The 19499-nt window shown below is 34.2% G+C and overlaps 1 protein-coding gene across 1 annotated transcript in view; it reads left to right on the top strand.

Annotated features, from left to right (window-relative positions):
- LOC141683726 (serine/threonine-protein kinase TOR-like) overlaps nt 1–12436 on the top strand; it is a 41096-nt gene extending 28660 nt beyond the window's left edge. The window contains exons 38-57 of the mRNA XM_074488480.1: nt 1281–1421; nt 1516–1644; nt 1749–1908; nt 1997–2211; nt 4994–5200; nt 6467–6580; nt 6653–6856; nt 7728–7808; nt 8227–8301; nt 8387–8453; nt 8591–8751; nt 8887–9060; nt 9298–9426; nt 9513–9596; nt 10312–10373; nt 10447–10519; nt 10617–10751; nt 10926–11099; nt 11171–11433; nt 12177–12436. Coding sequence (XP_074344581.1) covers nt 1281–1421; nt 1516–1644; nt 1749–1908; nt 1997–2211; nt 4994–5200; nt 6467–6580; nt 6653–6856; nt 7728–7808; nt 8227–8301; nt 8387–8453; nt 8591–8751; nt 8887–9060; nt 9298–9426; nt 9513–9596; nt 10312–10373; nt 10447–10519; nt 10617–10751; nt 10926–11099; nt 11171–11433; nt 12177–12195 — 2667 coding nt within the window. The 3' untranslated portion in view covers nt 12196–12436. The remainder of the gene's footprint in view (nt 1–1280; nt 1422–1515; nt 1645–1748; nt 1909–1996; nt 2212–4993; nt 5201–6466; nt 6581–6652; nt 6857–7727; nt 7809–8226; nt 8302–8386; nt 8454–8590; nt 8752–8886; nt 9061–9297; nt 9427–9512; nt 9597–10311; nt 10374–10446; nt 10520–10616; nt 10752–10925; nt 11100–11170; nt 11434–12176) is intronic.
- The last annotated feature ends 7063 nt before the right edge of the window (nt 12437–19499 follow it).

The raw sequence follows: 19499 nt of genomic DNA, 5'->3' as shown, positions 1-19499 counted from the left end.
ACTTTCAATTAGTTATATTTTTATACCAGTATTTAGATTTGAAGTGTCCTTAGGTTGAGTATCATTGTTGTCCTGTTAATAGTGATACTCGACAAAGGGCATTTAAGACTAATGATTTAAGATGTGATTTCAAGTGACGTAATTGAAACCATATAACTTGCATTACTATTTTAGAGACTTGTGTTATTATTATGAATTTTATACAACTAAATAAAGAAAAGCCAATGAATTAAGTCATTTATTTAACCAGTGAGATAATATCAATAATGCTACCCAAACATATCAAACTTTTGCCTCCAAAGAATAAACTGTAATAGTTTGTAGAAGGGTGATACAGTTAGGCTCTTCAGCGGCAGGAGGTACTAATGATAGTAGACTATCATAGTGATAGAATGTACTGTAATAATGATAGGAATATAGTAGTAATAGAATAAATTACGTTACAAAGGGGATTCAAATACACATAAATTAAGATTCTTTTGTTGGAGTTGGACCTTAATTCTTGAATCCTTGTGAGAAATACTAGATACATTGACCAAGAAAAACTAGATAGTACTTGTATAATTTTATGCTTTAAGATGTGTGGATATTTTCTGCGTCTTGTTCACCACCTTATATCATCCTCTCGAGAATGGAGTAGTCGGTTGGTTTTGATTTTGATTTCTTCTTATTCTCTTAACCAAGTGATGAATTGGTCCATAGTTCCCCTAATTTGAATGTGCAAAACTATTTCGTTCGTATAAGATTCCTATCAAAACGTGGTCAGTCGAGATATCTTGTCTTGTCATTGTGTTTAGTAATTCACTTATTAGGTCGAAGTGTCATCTTAAACATTAAACTTGTCAATTTAAAATTAATAATTTGTGGGCACAGTAGCTCACTGCTGTTAAGAGCAGACTTGTAAATCATAAAATATTTGATTAACAATTGAAGTACGATGGTGGATCACTGTTAAATTTCTTCTGTAGAAGTCTGTAGCTGGTGCCATGTTGATTGCTGCATTACTTTTTGAAGTAATGAATGCAAATCTAGGGGCTGTTCTTGCACTGTTAGCAAGCTTTATACATTCTTGTTAATATAACTTGGTCCAGGTATTGCAAATTAATACAAATGGTGAAGTATACATTTGGTGGCAGCATGTTTATAATTCTAATAATATTGCACATTTCTGTAGTTCATTCCTTCATTTACAAATTGTGGAGAATTATTTTCTCAGATACCAACCTCTTGTTAATGTTTCTACACGTTCATGCTCCTAATTTAAATAATTATATTTATAGGTGTGGCAAGCACTTTTAGCAGTTAGGGCACTAGTACTACCGCCATCAGAAGACAGTGAAACTTGGCTCAAGTTTGTATCACTTTGCCGAAAAAGTGGTAGAATTAGTCAAGCAAGGTCAACTTTAGTTAAACTCTTACAGGTGAGCAAGACATGTTTGTGATAGTGTCATAGAGGTTTATGTTTGTTTACGATCAAGTGAAATTTTAACCCGTGATATTGATTTATTTGCATAGTTTGACCCTGAAACAACTCCTGCAAATGCGTCGTATCACGGACCACCGCAAGTGATTTTAGCGTACTTAAAATACCAGTGGTCTGTTGGTGATGACAATAAGCGCAAGGAAGCCTTTTTTAGGCTAAAGGTATGATATAGACCTTCATATCGGCACTGAGAGCAAAAACAATATGACTCTTCTAACATTCATTTTTTTCTTATAATGCATACTTGGATGAACATTAATACTAGGATCTAGCAATAGAGCTCTCAACTGGACCAAGCCTCCAACCAGCTACATACAGTAGTTTTATTGGTGTTTCAAGTGAACCACTCATTGCCCGTGTATATCTGAAACTTGGGACTTGGCAGTGGGCACTTTCTCCTAGTTTGGATGATGGATCCATAAAAGGTGGCCTATGCTTACGATTTATTTTTCGGTATCAATAATTTTTTGTTTGTCTTGCTATCTTCCTGATGCTTGTTAACCAACTGCACAGAAATCGTCAGCGCTTTCAAAAATGCTACTCATTGCGCTAAAAAGTGGGCAAAAGCCTGGCATACATGGGCACTATTTAATACATCAGTAATGTCACATTACACTTCAAAAGGTCTTCCTAAAGTTTCCGGGCAGTTTGTCGTTGCTGCAGTCACCGGATACTTTCACTCTATAGCCTATGCTGCAAATGATAAAGGAGTGGATGACAGTTTGCAGGTAAGCAGTAAATTTTAAATTATAGCTTTCAGTTCGTAACTTCTGTTTATCGGCCTGTTATCGTATTACCTTTCTGAAGTAATCTTAAACTTAATTTTTTTTTAGGATTTGTCTTGGTTTAAGTACTCAATTAGGTGGCCGCTTATCATCTTACCAATTTTGAAGTTCTTTTAAACTCAAAAGTTTTTTTAGCATTTGTCTAGGTTTGAGATACTCCTTTGGAAAGTATGTAAATATAGTAGCACTTTTTATATTTATGGCCAATTTTATACGTGATAAAAATTTTGCTGGCATACATGAGTTCAACACAGTATGGATGTGCAATGAAGTCAAATGTATCAACTAAGGCCCCTGTTTTGATAAGTTATAAACGACGACGTCGCAGGGGCAGAATAGGAAATGCATCAAGAATATTAAAATGAGTGAGGTGGCATAGTAAGTGGATAAGTAGCAGAAAATAGAAAATAGAAAGTATCGAGAATATATTTTGTAAACTCTATTTGGGAACTGGGAGTCGAGGCCAAACAGATTAGGCTTCCAAAATATGTTAAAGAAATTAGACTTCTAAATATCGGATCTTAAAAAATATATTAAATTTGTTTATGCAAAAAGGATTTTAATAAATGGATTCTAGATATTTTATAAAAAATTGGGTTGATATATATATATATATATATATAGGGCCGCGCTCAACTTAGAACCGTCCTTAAAATAGAACCTTAGAATCATTACAATAGAAAGCGAATTCTGTTAAAGAACCCTAAATTTTATATAGACTATCAGGATCTAAACATATATACATGTTTTTGCATCGTTGTGTATGCTTAAAAATATTTTCAAAATATTATACATAAACACAATATTTTGCATGTGCAATTCTGCTGCAGAACCCTAATTAATACTACAAATAAGGCAAAGTTCTACATCTGAACTCTACGTAAATAATATATTAATACTACAGAACAAAACGAATTTTGCTGTTGCAGAATGTTATGTTCTACACCTGAACTCTATGTAAATAGTCCCTCCGTCCCTCTCATTTCTTTACAGTTTTTTTCACATCCTTGACACGCATTTTAAGGCAACTATAAATTATATCTCCGTAATTTATTTTTAAAATTTTCTTTTTTTGTATAAAAGTTTAAACATTATATTTTTATTTAGAAGAAAAAAATTAAAAAAAAATTATGCAACTACATTTAATAAGAGCATTAAAGTGCGTGCTGAGCCCCGTCCCCCAATGTAAAGAATTGAGGGGGACGGAGGGAGTAGCACATTAATACTACAGAATAAAGCAAAAAGCAAATTGTGCTGGAGAACCCTAATTAATACTACATATAAGGCAAATGCTGCTGCAGAACCCTAATTTTTGAATAGACTCTGAATTCAGTTGTTAAAATATCTCATAATTTCAATACAAAATTAAAATTTCAACTGAAGAATACAAAACTACGAAATAAAGCGAGTTCTGCCGGAGAATCTTAGGTTACTTACCTAAAATGTATCAGTTCTAAGAGTTCTTAGGCTAAGAGTTCTAAGAGGAACATGACCCTATATATATGTTTGAGTTAAAAAGGATGGAATTATAGAATAAATTTTTAGGATAAATAGTTACATATTGGGTTTAAAAATATGTTAATTTAAGGATATGAGACCAGATATAATATAAGTTATGAAAAAATAATAGGGTTGTAGTACGTAGCCGGACTAAATCAAAAATGAGTTTTCTAGCAATGAACTTCCAGATAATATGTTAAAATAAGTTTTGAAATGCGGCTCTATTTAACAATGCATATATATATGAGCGCGTATATATTTATTGATTTTCAATACACAATCCCATTCCTTACACAGGTAGGAAAATGGAGTGTAGTCGATTTGATTAGGTTTGTATTTGAGAGACCATTTGATACCTTACAACTTTATGACTCAGTTCTTCTTGTTTACCTTGACATGTATTGAATTCAATTTTTTTGCAAGTTCATATTTTGACATAAAGCTTTTTGACTTGCAATACAATTTCAGTTTCATTTGTTGTTAGATATTATATGAAGAATGCTATGGCTTTAATATTCCTCAGGTTATATTCTGATTGTCAATTTAGGACGATCAGCATAATGTAGGTATTACTGCTGATGGCTGGATTTTGCTAATGTCCAATAGGAATGGTTCAGCTTAATCGTAATTTGTCATCATAAAGAAGGGCTACTTTCATGTCACTTGCCCTACTAGACCTTGACTAGTGGGCAGGCTTGAGGAACCCTTGAATTCCCGTAGACCTTGACTAGCTGGCAGGCTTAAGGAACCCTTGAATTCTCGCAGACCTTGACTAGCAGGCAGGCTTGAGTAACCCTTGAATTCTCACAGCTAAATAATTAGCTTTAAGATTTCTTGAGAAAGTGGATTATAAATATTAAGATTCTATGAGATCCCTGCAGCATTTCTCTACAAATCTGTCACAATCACTTTGGTTATGAAGAACAATATGTTTTCCTTATTTACCTTCCCTTTCACATTCACTTTGGAGCAATAAGCTATCACAAATTGAAAATATAGTAGAGCAACGTGCACAATCATGTTTGGACATGACGCCCGAATTCTCTACCTTTCTGCCATTTTTGTTTATCTGTTGCAGTCATTATAACCCTGATCGTTTCTCATTAAAGTAGTGCATGTTTCATTTTCCAGGATATGCTTCGTATTCTTACACTGCTTGAATCACAGTTTATTCAACTCTGGTAGTATAGTATCTCACTAGACCAATGCATCTTTCTGTTTCCAGGATATACTTCGTCTTCTTACACTCTGGTTCAACCATGGAGCTAGACCAGAGGTTCAGCTGGCTATGCAAAATGGTTTTACGCATGTTAATATCAACACATGGTTGGTTGTCCTGCCACAGATAATTGCGAGAATACACTCCAATAATCATGCTCTCAGAGAATCGATACAATCACTACTAGTGCAAATTGGAGAAAATCATCCACAGGTTTGATTTAGATTGTTCTTTTCTGTATCATACTTCTATTGTAATGTATAAATCAAATAGGTTTCTTATTCATGTTTTTCTAGCTGCCAAAGAATCCAACTCTTTTATATATGTATTCAATAACATATTTTCTTCTGTAGAAACTTAAGCTGCATGTTCGTGTTGGAAATTTTGAAGTGCTAAACATGCTGTATTCTATTATAGATTACATCGATCATTAATATTAAGATAACTAACAAAGCACGGATATTGTTTTTGCATATGAATGTTTATTAGTGTTGGTGTGTACCCAAAAATGAAGCTTAGACCTCTTAATCGTTTTTATAGTGAACCTATCCTAAGGACAAAACTTATTGTTGTCTTTTCAATCACTTGTTCCACAAAAGTTTCTTGTCTTTTTAACTGCCACCCCTTAATACTATGTTTTAATATAGGTAAGGTCTTTGCAACTCCTCTTCCAAGTCAGATATGTAAATCTAAGATCCTATGCTGCGTAGTGACACTCGCCCCAACAGTATATTAGAGTCTTGCCACCTACCTCAATCTACTCTAAAAGATCCTATTTGTCTTGCATCCAACGCCCTTTTTATAGGTCACTTGATGTGAATTACTTTAAAAAAACTGCAAATCTAATGTCACCTACTAAGCTGCAACATTTCTATCCTCATTTAAGAACCTTCATGGACATATTGTACCCCTCCTGCTAGATCTTATATCCCATATTAAATTTTCCTTATATAAAGAATTACTGTGTTGCTTGTGTAGCCAGGTAAGTCTTGCCCAACCTCATGCCAGTGAATGGCATTGAAGTCACCTTCAATAAGTAAGGCGTTTATTTTGCACAGGGGGGCTCCTTACATGAGCTCGTCGAAGCCCTTTCAAAATTGATAAAATGTAAAAAGGGAAAGGTTGAATTGCTATATATAAACGGAGAACAGACAAATAAATTTAATAGAAGAAGAAAAAGCAAAGACCGAATAAAGAAGAGAAATCAATACTAAAATTTGGTTGACGGTGGGAGTGGGCAGTAGAGATTGTTCAGTATCTTTTTTGTATGTTGAAATGTTCTATCAGATTGCTAAGACTTCATGTTTCTCCTGAATTATTTGTGTTGGTGTAATTGGTATTCTGAGCTCAGTTAATTGGGGATTTTGAAAAAACAATAACGTGTGAAGATCTAAACAAATTTATGAATGGTGTACTATCTGATCATAACGATCCAACTATTATTGTGATGTGTACATATCCAAAAAATTCATCTTTCAGGCTCTCATGTATCCTCTGCTGATGGCATGTAAAGCAAGTAGCCCATTACGTAGAGCTGCTGCTGAAGAAGTGGTTGATAAAGTTCGTCAGCATAGTGGTGTTCTAGTGGATCAGGTAAAGAAAATTATTGATTAGTATTAAAATTTTGCAGTGCAGGATATGGCTGACCAATTTTTGGTTGTGAAGGCACAACTTGTATCAAAGGAGTTGATAAGGGTTGCAATACTTTGGCATGAAACGTGGCATGAGGCATTAGAAGAAGCTAGCCGTTTATATTTTGGTGAACATAATATTGAGGGCATGCTGAATGTCTTAGAGCCATTGCATGAAATGCTTGAAGAAGGAGCATTGCAGAACTGTGCCACTGCAAAAGAGAAGTCCTTTATTCAGGTTGTTTTCATTTTTATAAGAATACCTCTTTATTTGCGAACAACAAGGCTGAAGGACAATACAGACAGATTGTGGCATCATATATGCTGTTGTGCATTGTAAAACCCAGTCACTCGATCGGTATATAATTATCAGCCTCTATGCTGCTTCCTGGTAGCACTCTCTCTTATTAATGAAATTGATGGTAAGTGACACACTTTCACGTCTGATGTAATGACAAGGGAGATGAAGAGAGAAAGCTAGGAGCTTTTCTGCAAAGCTTTAGTCCTCTAAAAAAGTAAAAAAGAGCTATACAATATGCTTTGTTGTGCACTTGTCTCTTCTGCTCTGTGAATTCTGCGGAGCCAATTTTTACATAACCCATTCAAATAAAATATTGTAAAACCGCGATTTGGTTCTTAATTTTCAGTATTTGGATGAAGAATTTATTCCTTCTTCATCATATGGATTTACTCATATGTATATCATACTTTAAATACTTAGGCTAGTACATTTCACTTAAAGGCTATTATTATGATAATTTTAGACATCAGACTATGTTATAGTGATCAACGTGATATATATGATTGTACATTTGTACTTCAGAATACAAATCTCACATTGGAGAACAGTATAGTGTGCGTGAATGATGGTAGATAAGAACTAAAATAATAAACCGAGGCACAAATTTGACTTGGAAATCGAGCAAGTGATCTGTCTTGTTATTGTCAACATTAAAGCTGACCCATCACTCATTAGCCAAGTATAATTTATTTAGTTAAAGGGGTATGTACCTCCACTGTGTGGTTTTTAGTTTGCATAGATTCTGATGTTTACCTGTCCTAATTGATTCTTTCATTCTTCCAAAATTTGTCATTTCTGTGAAGTTTAGACGTATCGCCACGAATTGCTTGACGCCTATGAATGCTGCATGAAATACAAGAGAACTGGCAAAGATGCTGAACTAAATCAGGTAGTTATTATCTGAACAGGTAGTGAAATGTAGTGTGCCTCACATCAATTTTTGTTGGAATATTGAATAGTATTTATATTGTTTGAACAACTAATTGACGTGTTTTCTATGTTATAAAGTCGAGGTGTAAAAACTCTGACTTCTCTATATAAAATTCCAATAAGTGATTCACTGGTGGTGATTTCCTGTTTCTAAAATTTTGTTTTAGAATATTCATTTTTTAAGTCGCTTAAACATTGAGCATTGACTGCTTCTCTGTGGTGCTTTTCATTACTGTTGACTACTGGTTCTCTCTTCTTTTAACAAGTGGGTTTCCCCTGAATATATGATAATAACATTTTAGTCATCTACATTTTGTTCACCGTATATTCTACATCCTCCAGAACTAGATTTGATGAATGAATGTACTTTGAATCAGGCTTGGGATCTGTATTATCACGTCTTTAGACGGATTGATAAGCAGCTTACTACTCTTACCACACTGGACCTACAGGTATAATCATGCTTGCTGGTGTTGTTTTCCCCCTTCCTATTTAGCAGATCATTTATTCTTTTTTTTTCCTGTTTGGCAAAAATAGTCTGTTTCTCCTGAATTGTTAGAATGCCGCAATTTGGAGCTGGCCATTCCTGGAACCTATCGAGCAGGTGAGATCAGATATGATATTCAAAATCTTCACTTCCTTTTCCAACAAGAGTTATTGAATAAATAAGCAAATTCTTATTATGCAATCTTCAGATATCTCTCAATTCTGAATCACATATTATGACCGCTTGTAATACAGATTCACCGGTGGTGACAATTGCATCAATTTCACCTCAACTTGTTGTTATTACATCCAAGCAACGTCCTAGAAAATTGACAATGCGTGGAAGTGATGGAGAAGATTATGCGTTCCTTCTGAAAGGACATGAAGATTTGCGCCAAGATGAACGCGTCATGCAAGTAATAGTTAAACATATTGTTCATCACATTTGATATGTTGGTGAATGATAGTGTAATATGTTATAAAATATCCAATAAGTTGCTGAAAAAATAATTTGGAGGGATATTGGTATCTGAATATTGTATTTTTGTCAGCTTTTTGGATTGGTGAACACTCTTTTGGGGAACTCTAGAAGAACTTCAGAGAAGGATCTATCGATTGAAAGATATGCTGTTATTCCATTATCTCCAAATAGTGGGTTAATAGGATGGGTGCCGAATTGTGATACCCTCCATGATCTCATTAAAGAGTATAGGGATGCACGGAAGGTATGATTCTCTCTCTCTCTCTCTCTCTCTCTGCCTCCCTCCCTCCCTCCCTCTCCCTCTCTCCCTCCCTCTCTCCCCCTCCCTCTCTACTTCGCTCTTCCTCTCCCTCTCCCCCGCGCCCTCCCTCTCTCTCTCTCTCTCCCTCCCTCTCCCCCTCTCTCCCTCCCTCTCTCCCGTCCTCTCCCCCCGGGCGCTCTTGCATTCCTTTACAGATTTAGTTATTTTTTATTCTTGTAGATCCCTATAAATCAAGAACATAAACTAATGCTTGGGTTTGCTCCGGATTATGATCGTTTGCCACTCATATCTAAAGTAGAGGTGTTTCAGTATGCTCTTGACAATACTGAAGGCAGTGATATGGCAAGGGTATGTATCTTCTGGGATTTAGTTGCAATTTTTTTGTTTTTCTATTGTAGAATATATAATACAATAACTAATGTTCTAATTTTTAGGTTCTTTGGTTAAAGAGCCGCACTTCGGAGGTCTGGTTAGACCGAAGAACTAATTATACCAGAAGTTTGGCAGTAATGAGCATGGTATGTGTTCTCCTTCCGCTTGTATTAGTTTGCAAATTCTCTAAAGTTCAGTTGACACTGCCTCCTTATGGTCGTGCTCGTTCATTGAGTTTCTTAAATAATTATAGTTAAGCACTATCTTCCAGAGCTGACTTATAATTACACAAAAGTCGAGGGCGTAGTTGCGCATTCTGTATAAATTATAATCATCTGATTCTTCTCAAGAACGTTAATAGATGAATTTGTGCGTGTATATCTGGAATTGAAAAATCATTGACCTCTTTTGGTTAGCAGGTTTATTTGGGTACTAATCAGTTACAGAAATTTAAATGCTAACACAGCCTATCTCCACCATGTTTTGAACCCTCGACCCCTTATCACCAAGAGGGGATGGGTTTCTGCTAGGGTATAAGGCAAGGGGTAATTAGTGGCTTTAAAGTGCTTGATAAAGAGAGCAGAAGGATGTACAAAGATGATAATTTAATGGATTTCATATGTCCAGATTGATAATTTATCATTCTTCATGATGCGTTCAAAAAAAAAAATTTAATGATACAATTACAAGAGACACCTGTCCAATTGGCAAGCACTGCTTTAATTACTCAGTTTGTTAATTCTCCTACTTTTGTGTGAAATAAAGCCAGCACTAGATGCAATTTGAAATTTGATCACTGGTGAATAATAAATTATTTTTAACTGTCGTCATTGATCTCATTGTAATCATGACATGTTTCAGGTCGGCTACGTTCTTGGCCTAGGTGATCGACACCCTAGCAATCTTATGCTGCTTCGATCGAGGTACTATTTATTAGGAATAGTGACCTTGTTAGCTACGGTTTCGAAGTACTGACACGTGTATCACCTTTTTCAGTGGAAAGATACTTCACATTGATTTTGGGGATTGCTTTGAAGCTTCAATGAATCGTGAGAAATTCCCCGAGAAGGTGTTCTTCTACTGACTTCTTCTGAGGAACTCTTTCGTTCTCCTTGGTATATGACATTTACATGATATAACTCCATGGGATTGAATTTTTTATGCAGGTCCCATTTCGCCTTACCAGAATGCTTGTGAAAGCTATGGAAGTTAGTGGTATCGAAGGAAACTTTCGTTCAACATGTGAAAATGTAATGCAAGTTCTCAGAACAAATAAATATAGTGTAATGGCAATGATGGAGGTATATATGATCTCTTTTTTTCTCTTCCTTGCCAAATTTATAGTTAAAAGTTCCTTTGCAAGGTCATATGGAGTATTTCACAGACTTTCTCTGAATCTCTGACCATACTTGAATTTGATATTATTATTAAGTTATCTTATATTGGGTTTGAGGCTGCTCTTTTCTGTGATATAGGCCTTTGTCCATGATCCGCTTATAAATTGGCGTCTCTTTAACTTCAACGAAGTGCCGCAAATGTCAACTCCCGCAAGTGCTCATGTCCCACCGGTTGTAAAGATTGATGAACCAGCTTCTGGTCGAGAGCTACCTCAACCACAAAGGGGTGCTCGCGAGAGGGAACTTCTTCAAGTACTTCCCTGACTTTTAGTTTCTCACATCTCTTTTACAGTGTGCTAAGAGTATATAAATGTTTATTGTAGGCTGTTCATCAGCTAGGTGATGCTAATGAGGTTCTGAATGAACGTGCTGTCGTTGTTATGGCCCGCATGAGTCATAAGCTTACTGGACATGATTTTTCCACTTCTTCGGCGTCAGCTAACTCCACACAACATGCACTCGACCACAATAACTTAATTTCTGGAGAGAGTCATGAAGTTGACCATGGACTGTCAGTCAAAGTACAAGTTCAGAAGCTGATTCTCCAAGCTACCTCTCCTGAAAATCTGTGTCAAAACTATGTCGGGTATGATTTCTCATACAGGTTACCCTGTTACTCTTCACTTATCATAATTCACCTGTTGGTTTTTGTGGATGAAAATGGTAAAAGAAAACGAAGAACAATGATGTTGAAAAATATTTAAAAAAAATCTGTTTACTTATTTTATATTATATAATGCAAGTATCAAGGCTATAAATAGGCTACAATGATGAGTAAAACTTATCACTGGATAACAATATTGATAATCTAGAAACAATTCAAAACAATATAATCAACTTTGAATGATCTTTATTTAGCAAAAAAAAAAAGCTTTGAATGATCTTCAACATTTCCTCTTAATTTAAAGTTCAATTGCTTGTTTGACCAATGATGTACTTTCATCATCAACAGTTTTGTTGGAGCACTTCTCTCATTAAATTTCTTCTAGGTGCACTTCTCACCCATAGGCCATAATCAAATATAGAGTTTTTGTCATGGCAACTTCTGCCATGGCCATGGCCATGGCCATCTGCTAGGTGCCTATGATTCTCAATTTTTTAAAAACCTATTTAGTGTCCTGCCTTGCACCACCAGTAGAACCAGCTTTGTTCTCCATTTCTTCATTCATGGCAACTAATTGGTAATGCCAACTACTGTAAATATGGATTTCTTTCCTTGGTAGGCGCATGCAAATTTGTTGCAGAGGTTATTGTTATGTAGTCTACAAACTAATTGTTTTTAGTTGAACTCTAAACTTTTGTTCTTATCATGATCTTTCATTCTTTCAGGTGGTGTCCGTTTTGGTAAACGAAGAGTTACCAGAAGAACTCTGTATATACGATGTTCATAGAATGAAGCCTTGTTGTTTGTACCTTGTTTAGGCCTTCTGTCCCGTAGTTGTGAACTGTATAGCACACCATCAAAGTTGTGTACATATGTAAATTATACATTCCATCAGTAAGGAAGCTATGATGACTCTGTGTATAATTCCAGCTTGTCCCTAGATACTTTTTTTGCAGTATCCCATCTGTATATTAAAGTTTATTCAGCTCTGTGCATCTATTATGTTTTTGCCTATGATTATTGTCCGACTTTCTTTCTCTAATTGTACAGAAATCTTATTTCATCTCACCGTCACCGTCAGCATGTAGGTTAATCTTCAAAAAAACTGTACCCCATTAATTAAGCATTGATGCAGTGGAGGTATAGAATCATGTGCTTTCACATCTATTATGTGGAGCTCTCTAATGAAGCTTGAGCTTAAGTAGCTCTTTGATCAAAGCTTCCACTTCAGAAGTTCAGAGTTCTTTGATCGATCTCGAGCTCAAGATACCGGTTGGTAAGTCTGCGCAAAGTTGTCTTTTGTCAATAAGAAAGCCTTATCAGCATCATTCTACTTATATCTTCCTATGTATATATGTCTGGAATTTTAGTTTTAGTTCTAGTTCATACGCACTCCAACTTTTTACCTGTTATTTTCATACAATGTTTCCTATTTTATTCTCGTGCCCTCCCTTGTAAAATTTGTATAGCCTATATGTAGTTAAGATTCTATGGTAAAGCTAGGGGAGGAGCTGTGTGTCGATGAGGGTCAGTAGGTTACCGAAAGTAGCTGATATTTGTTTTGATGCAAATGATGTAGATATTCTTTTGCTGCAAAATTTGATAGGCAGCTGATTTGTTGTGTTACTCTAAATGAACAAAAATTAATTATGATAACTAAGTATGTGCTTCACTTATGATCGTCTCAGGTTTGGTGGCTGATAATATTTTATAAACTTTTCCAGCCAGCTGGGTAGGTCTTATGTATTACAATAGTTTATAAATTCTCTTGAGAAATAGTAATTCTGAAAATTAAATAGCCACGGAATAATATTTTTTTTAGTCCTTTTGTCGCTGGAAATTACAAGTTGCGAAATTTATTGTATAATTCTATATTGCAGTTTAAGTGTTGCCGTAATTTATAATTTATGTCAAAGCCCAAAAGATTGCATTTCGGGAAGCGAACTTCAAGGGCTTTCACCATATTTACCTTTTGTGAAACTAGCAAAGCAAGGTGACGAGTTTCTTTCTCCATTAGGTTGGTGTTACTGTATTAATATTTGACTTGTCTTTGTTTAAAACAATTATATGTCAAACCAGTTTTGCTCGTTTCGTAAGAGGTTTTTTGTTTAGTTGGGTAAGGTTTGTCTTCTGCCTTTATGTTGGTTGTGATTGGCAGCATCGTTTGAATGATTCACAATCTTCCAAAGGTATTTCCATGGATGGGGCGCTGGGAGAGCTCGGGGTGCGTCACCTTACAGGCTTCCGACAATACAAGGTGCCCAAATTTTCAAGACCTTATTTATATTTACGAACAACAATATCATTATGAATTCTAAATGTATTTGCTTTGATAGTAACGGAAAGTGGACTTTTGGATAAAGTGGACGTTAAATTAGTTTTAGATGATTTTGTTACAAATGTGTGAGAAGATCCTCTAATTTTAAACGAATTTTTGGAATATATTTATTATTTACACGTTTTGATATTTTATTCTATGTTCGGAATATATCTTCTTTAAATTTATATTAAAAATAAAAATTATGGGTCCAACTTTTTATTTCGCACAGGCCCGTGATTGTTTTGCCCCGGCCCTGATATTCCCTAACCCTTCCTGGCTAATTTATCAGACAACATGCATGGAAATGGAAGCTAATATTTGTGGAAACCATTGATAATATTAAAACAAAGGGGACCATAAAACAAGGAGTCCAGGAGATAAGCCCTACAAGTGCTCTAAGATTTTATTCCAACTCAATCAACCTCAACCACCATACCAACTTACCAGCCAGTCCAGGTCAAACTCATTTCTTAGGAAATGAACAAGATTGCAAGTTGATTACATTGTATATGTAAAACACAATCGGCAAGACAATAGTTAGTTTTAGTTTTCAATAGTATTTAACGAAATGATATTATTCCGTGTTCTTTTAAAATCTCGGATGTAGTTAATTCTTTGGTTGTCAATTGTCATACAGCCATTGTTCTTTGTTGACAAGTCTTTGTCATATTTATTAAAATGGTTGGTTTTTGGATGGCTGTGAGATGTTTTGGTTTCGGAGTGGCAGTGGCAACACTTAATTCATTCCATATAATTATTATCCCATTCATTTCTTTGCACTTTTTAAGCTATTCTTTTAGGTAGTTTATATTGAGGGACGGGGCTATACACACATTTTAAGGTTCCTTATACAAATGTGAGCAGAAAAAATGTTGCAAAAAGGGTCTCTATCTCTGTAAACAAAAATTAAAATTTTTAATTAAATAAATTGTTCTTGTAAAGAGGACTTTAGCTGCAAAGATGACGGAGGCCATTAAAGTAATGTGAAGTTAGTGACAAAAGTTGCAATATAAATCAACACATCAAATCACAAAGTTGTGTTTATTTGTAATTCAAGAAAATCTTCTTTAAACTCTCTTATCTTTGCTATTTAACACTAATTTTAAGATTCCGACAAAGAGAAAACACTAATTTTAAAGCAACCAGGGCTCCCAATCATTTGGTCAAAATTTATTATGCACGTCACATTATTTGGCATCCTTCCGGATAGCTACATAACATGATTTTTATAACATGATTTTTGCCAATTATTTATCTTTTACAAATATTATATGTGCAAATGGTCTTTATGCTTTATTATATATGTGTATTATTATTTGTATTATCATTTGTTTATGCAATGGATAAAGTACCTAACTACCTTATATAATCCGTAGGGGTTATTTTTTTGACAAATATAATTTATAAGAAGTATGTATTCTAAGAAAATTTCGGGGATGAACGAGTGTCGGACAGAGAGGACGAAATAATAAATTTGAGTTATCAACTCTTATCTTATATTATCGTTAAGTGTGCAGAAAAATTTATTTCTAGATTTTCGAAAACAAATATCCTTTAATTTATTGTTTATTGTAGTCTTTTAAGTTAAATTGAAATTTCTTTATCATTTCATTAAAACTACCCCCTCTGTGTTTATGGGGTTAAAGATTCATTTTCGTGGTAATTCGTAAATTCTGTGCAAAATTTGGCGCTAACTTTTGATGTTATATATTTATACTAGTGTTACAGATTTCGGAAATCGAAATTATGCGGTTGAGATATCGATTTACGATTTATCGGACGATTTTTAAAAAATTGGATGATTTATTGGTGATTTATCAAAACATCGGTCAAATCGGACAAATATTTTCGACCGATTTTTCAGCGATTTGTCGGCAATTTTTGAAAAATCAATCAATTTCTATAGTAGAGATTTATAATCGCAACAAAAAAAATAACCGCTTCATCAAAAATATATGTTTGATTACAAACTTAATCCTTATCAATTTTACCCTCTTTAAATGAATAAAGGCCCTAAATAACCATAATTTAATAATCATGAGCCAAAATATCTATTGATATACCGTAAATATCCACCGGATACTCCACAATGGAATATCATGATAATACGCCACTCACTCGGTGTAATACGTCACTTAACAGAGTATCATGGGTGATACGCCACTCTAATTATATTATCAAACCTGATACTCCCCTATTAGTGGAGCATCATGTAATTTTTTTAAAATAAATTTTGAATCATTTTCTTGATATTTTATAATTTTTAATATTTTAGGGTTCAAAAAAAAATAATGATACTGCACTGACATTAGGGTATTAGTCCCGATACTCCAACTGAAAAGTAGTATCAGCCCTGCCAATGGCGTATCACCATGATTAGGTGTAATTCGAACCGAACCGGCTCTAACTCGACTCGAACTCGACTGGATAAAATGGGCTCGACTCGTTTTCGAGCTCGAACACAATTTCGGACTCGATAAAAAACTCGAGTCAAGTTAAGTTTTTTTGAACTCGACTGGGCTCAAACTCGATTATTTTTTTCTAATTTTAAAAATATTCATGTGTTTGGTAATATAGTTGTCATCCAATTATCTATTATTATTAATTTCATAAACTTATTTGCTAGGTTTTCGTATATTTACAATTATTATTATGCAAATTTTATTCTAAAATTTTATTGTTTCATTTTAAATGGATCAAAAAAGATATTTTTAGGTTGAACTTGAAACTAATATAGTAGAATCAAATATTTTCGTGAATTCGAAGTTAAAACTCGAAACCTCGAAAATAACCTTAATAAACTCGAAAACTCAAAAATTCGGTTAACTCGACTCGAAAACTCGGTAAGACCGAACTCGTTAAATTGGGATAAACTCAAAAAATCAATAAAAATTTGAAAACTCGATAAAAAACGTGATAAGCTCGAAAACTCACGAGCAGCTCGAACTGGACTCATTTAATTTACAGGTCGAGTCTGAACATAATTTTCAGGCTCGATTTTTCTTGGACTCGACTCAACTTGATAAAAAAAGAAGCTTGAACTGAAATTTAATAAACATAAACTCGACTCAAATTAAATCCATAACCATAATACTTTATTGGTAGTGGTGTATCACCCTAATACTCTCGCTCGCAAGTGAAGTATCTTGTGGGTAATGAGGGTCACAAATTTCAGAATGGATATTTTTTCTCTTTAAACTGTAATTTTGTAATTTTAAATGTCCTTATATTTTTTAAGGGATACAAATGTTAACGTTACGAAACAAACTGATCAACATAAACAAAATCGCTAAAGAGATCAACGGTCAATAAGGCCAATACAAATGTCGAGCACCGAAAAATTTTATTGTTCAAGAAGTGCCACTTTTATATTGCCTTTTATAAGAACATATCCCGATGATTTAATTCCTGCGACACCCCATAAGTAAACCCGAAAATACTGGTATACGACACGTGAATACGGTATAAAATAACATGAATAATTAGTGTTTGAGTTCCAAAATTTGATGTACAAACATGAAGGTACACGAACACGAAAAAATACAAATATAATTAGTGTCGGGTTTGAGTTTCTGATATAGATACACGACACGAAACGAAATTACACGGAATAAATAAATAGTTAATTTTTTTAAAAATATAGAAGATACATATATATACTACATACCAAATATGAATTTTACCTGTTCTAAATAACATTTATATAATTGTTTCATGCTTCTCTATTCATAACTTTGTTGTTTATTGAGTAACCAGCTCATCTAAAACCTTAAGGTATTAGAGAAAGGCCCCAATAGGATCATATATTTAACACTTCCCCTCACTCGAAAGCCCTTTTATGGGTCGAAGAGTGGAACACCGGCGCCCATCTTTGGGGCATTAATTGTATTTAGTGTCCACATTAAATTGTGAGAATATTGGGGTGACTGGGAATCGAACCTTAGTTCTCCCGCCAGCCTAAGCTCTGATACCATATTAAGTAATCAGCTCATCTAAACTCTTAAGGTATTAGAGAAAGACCCCAATAGGATCATATATTTAACACTTCCCCTCACTCGAAAGCCCATTTATGGGTCGAAGAGTGGAACACTGGCGCCCATCTTTGGGGCATTAATTGCCTTTAGTGTCCACATTAAATTGTGAGAATATTGGGGTGGCTGGGAATCGAATCTTAGTTCTCCCGCCAGCCTAAACTCTGATACCATATTGAGTAAACAGCTCTTCTAAAACCTTAAGGTATTAGAGGAAGGCCCCAAAATGATCATATATTTAACATTGTTGACTATTTAAAACCATTTTTGTTTTTCTATTGCATTTATTAGCAAATAATTTTTTTCGTATATAATCAGTATACTTTAGTGTACTAAAACGGGTAAACACGATATATTAGTTCCGGGTTATTATCACCCAATTGGTACACGAATTCAAATTCGGGTCAAATTCGAGTTTAAAATTTGATACACGAAAATACGAAAATATACGGAATGTTTGTACACGACACGAAATATTTGCACAAACGTTGCCAGGTCTTCGCGTAAGCGCTTATAATTAGTTTTGAGATTTAACACGGGCAACATGAACCGGTACAAGCGAATGCTCCCCTGTGAAATATGCAGCAATAACCTGCAAGCTGTATTTTGATGGAGGGTTGGAAGGGAATGAGTTAAGTTGTATAGTTAAATTTTTTAGATAAATTTAAAATCAATCACTAAATTTTCAATATATATTTTATCATGACTGCAAGCTGTATTTTGATGGAGGGTTGGAAGGGAATGAGTTAAGCTGTATAGTTAAATTTTTTAGATAAATTTAAAATCAATCACTAAATTTTCAATATATATTTTATACATAATAAAAACTAATCTTATTTCAACCCCAGCCAAATATGTCAAGGCTTCCAGCCTAATCCAACCCAATATATAACCTACACTGACTTAACACCCTCAATCCAAACGAGATCGAAAGGTCCATTGCAAGACTACAAGGGTCAAGGGATATCAAAATCATTAGTAACATAAAAAAGTACTAAAATAGATTAAAAATGTTTACCAAATATCACTTAATATATTTTGAATAATTATTTATTAATGTGTAAGGATCACCTCTTTAACACTAAATCATCAACCCAATTTCAATATATAATAATTTTTTTATAATTTAGTGCATCTCTAACTCTAATGTTAGACGTTCCTCTAAATATGTAAATAAATCAAATTGTTTGTGAATTACTCGAACTCGGCTCATAAAATATTTAAATTCGATTTGGTAACAATTGAGCTGAGTTCGAGTTTCAAATTACTCGACTTATAAGATTCGAGAGAGACTTTATTATATTTAATATATAATTTAGTTTAATATAAATATATTATTGTATAAATGTTTAATATTTAATTTATATTTTTATAAATTTAATCAAATTAAACTTGAGTCGAACCGATCATATTTCGAGTTTTTGTTAATATTTGATGAAATAAACTCGAACTTTTAAGCTAAACTCGAGGCTATTAATTTTTTTATAAACAAAATTTCGAGTTTAAAATTTATAATTTAATCCAATCCGAACTCGACCCCAAACATTTTTAATCGAGGAAGCGTGTAACTCGACATGGACCCCCTCCACAGTACTTCTAACTTGTACGCCACAAAAATTAAAAAATCCAATAACAAAATCCAGCGCGCACAATAGAAAACATCCATATTCATCTCTAAAATGCACCTATTTTGGTAA

The sequence above is a fragment of the Apium graveolens genome, chromosome 9 (assembly GCF_009905375.1).
Source record: "Apium graveolens cultivar Ventura chromosome 9, ASM990537v1, whole genome shotgun sequence".
NCBI classification, from domain to species: domain Eukaryota; kingdom Viridiplantae; phylum Streptophyta; class Magnoliopsida; order Apiales; family Apiaceae; genus Apium; species Apium graveolens.
The sequence above is the reverse complement of the archived record's forward strand: the minus strand, read 5'-3'. Positions and strand labels throughout refer to the sequence as shown.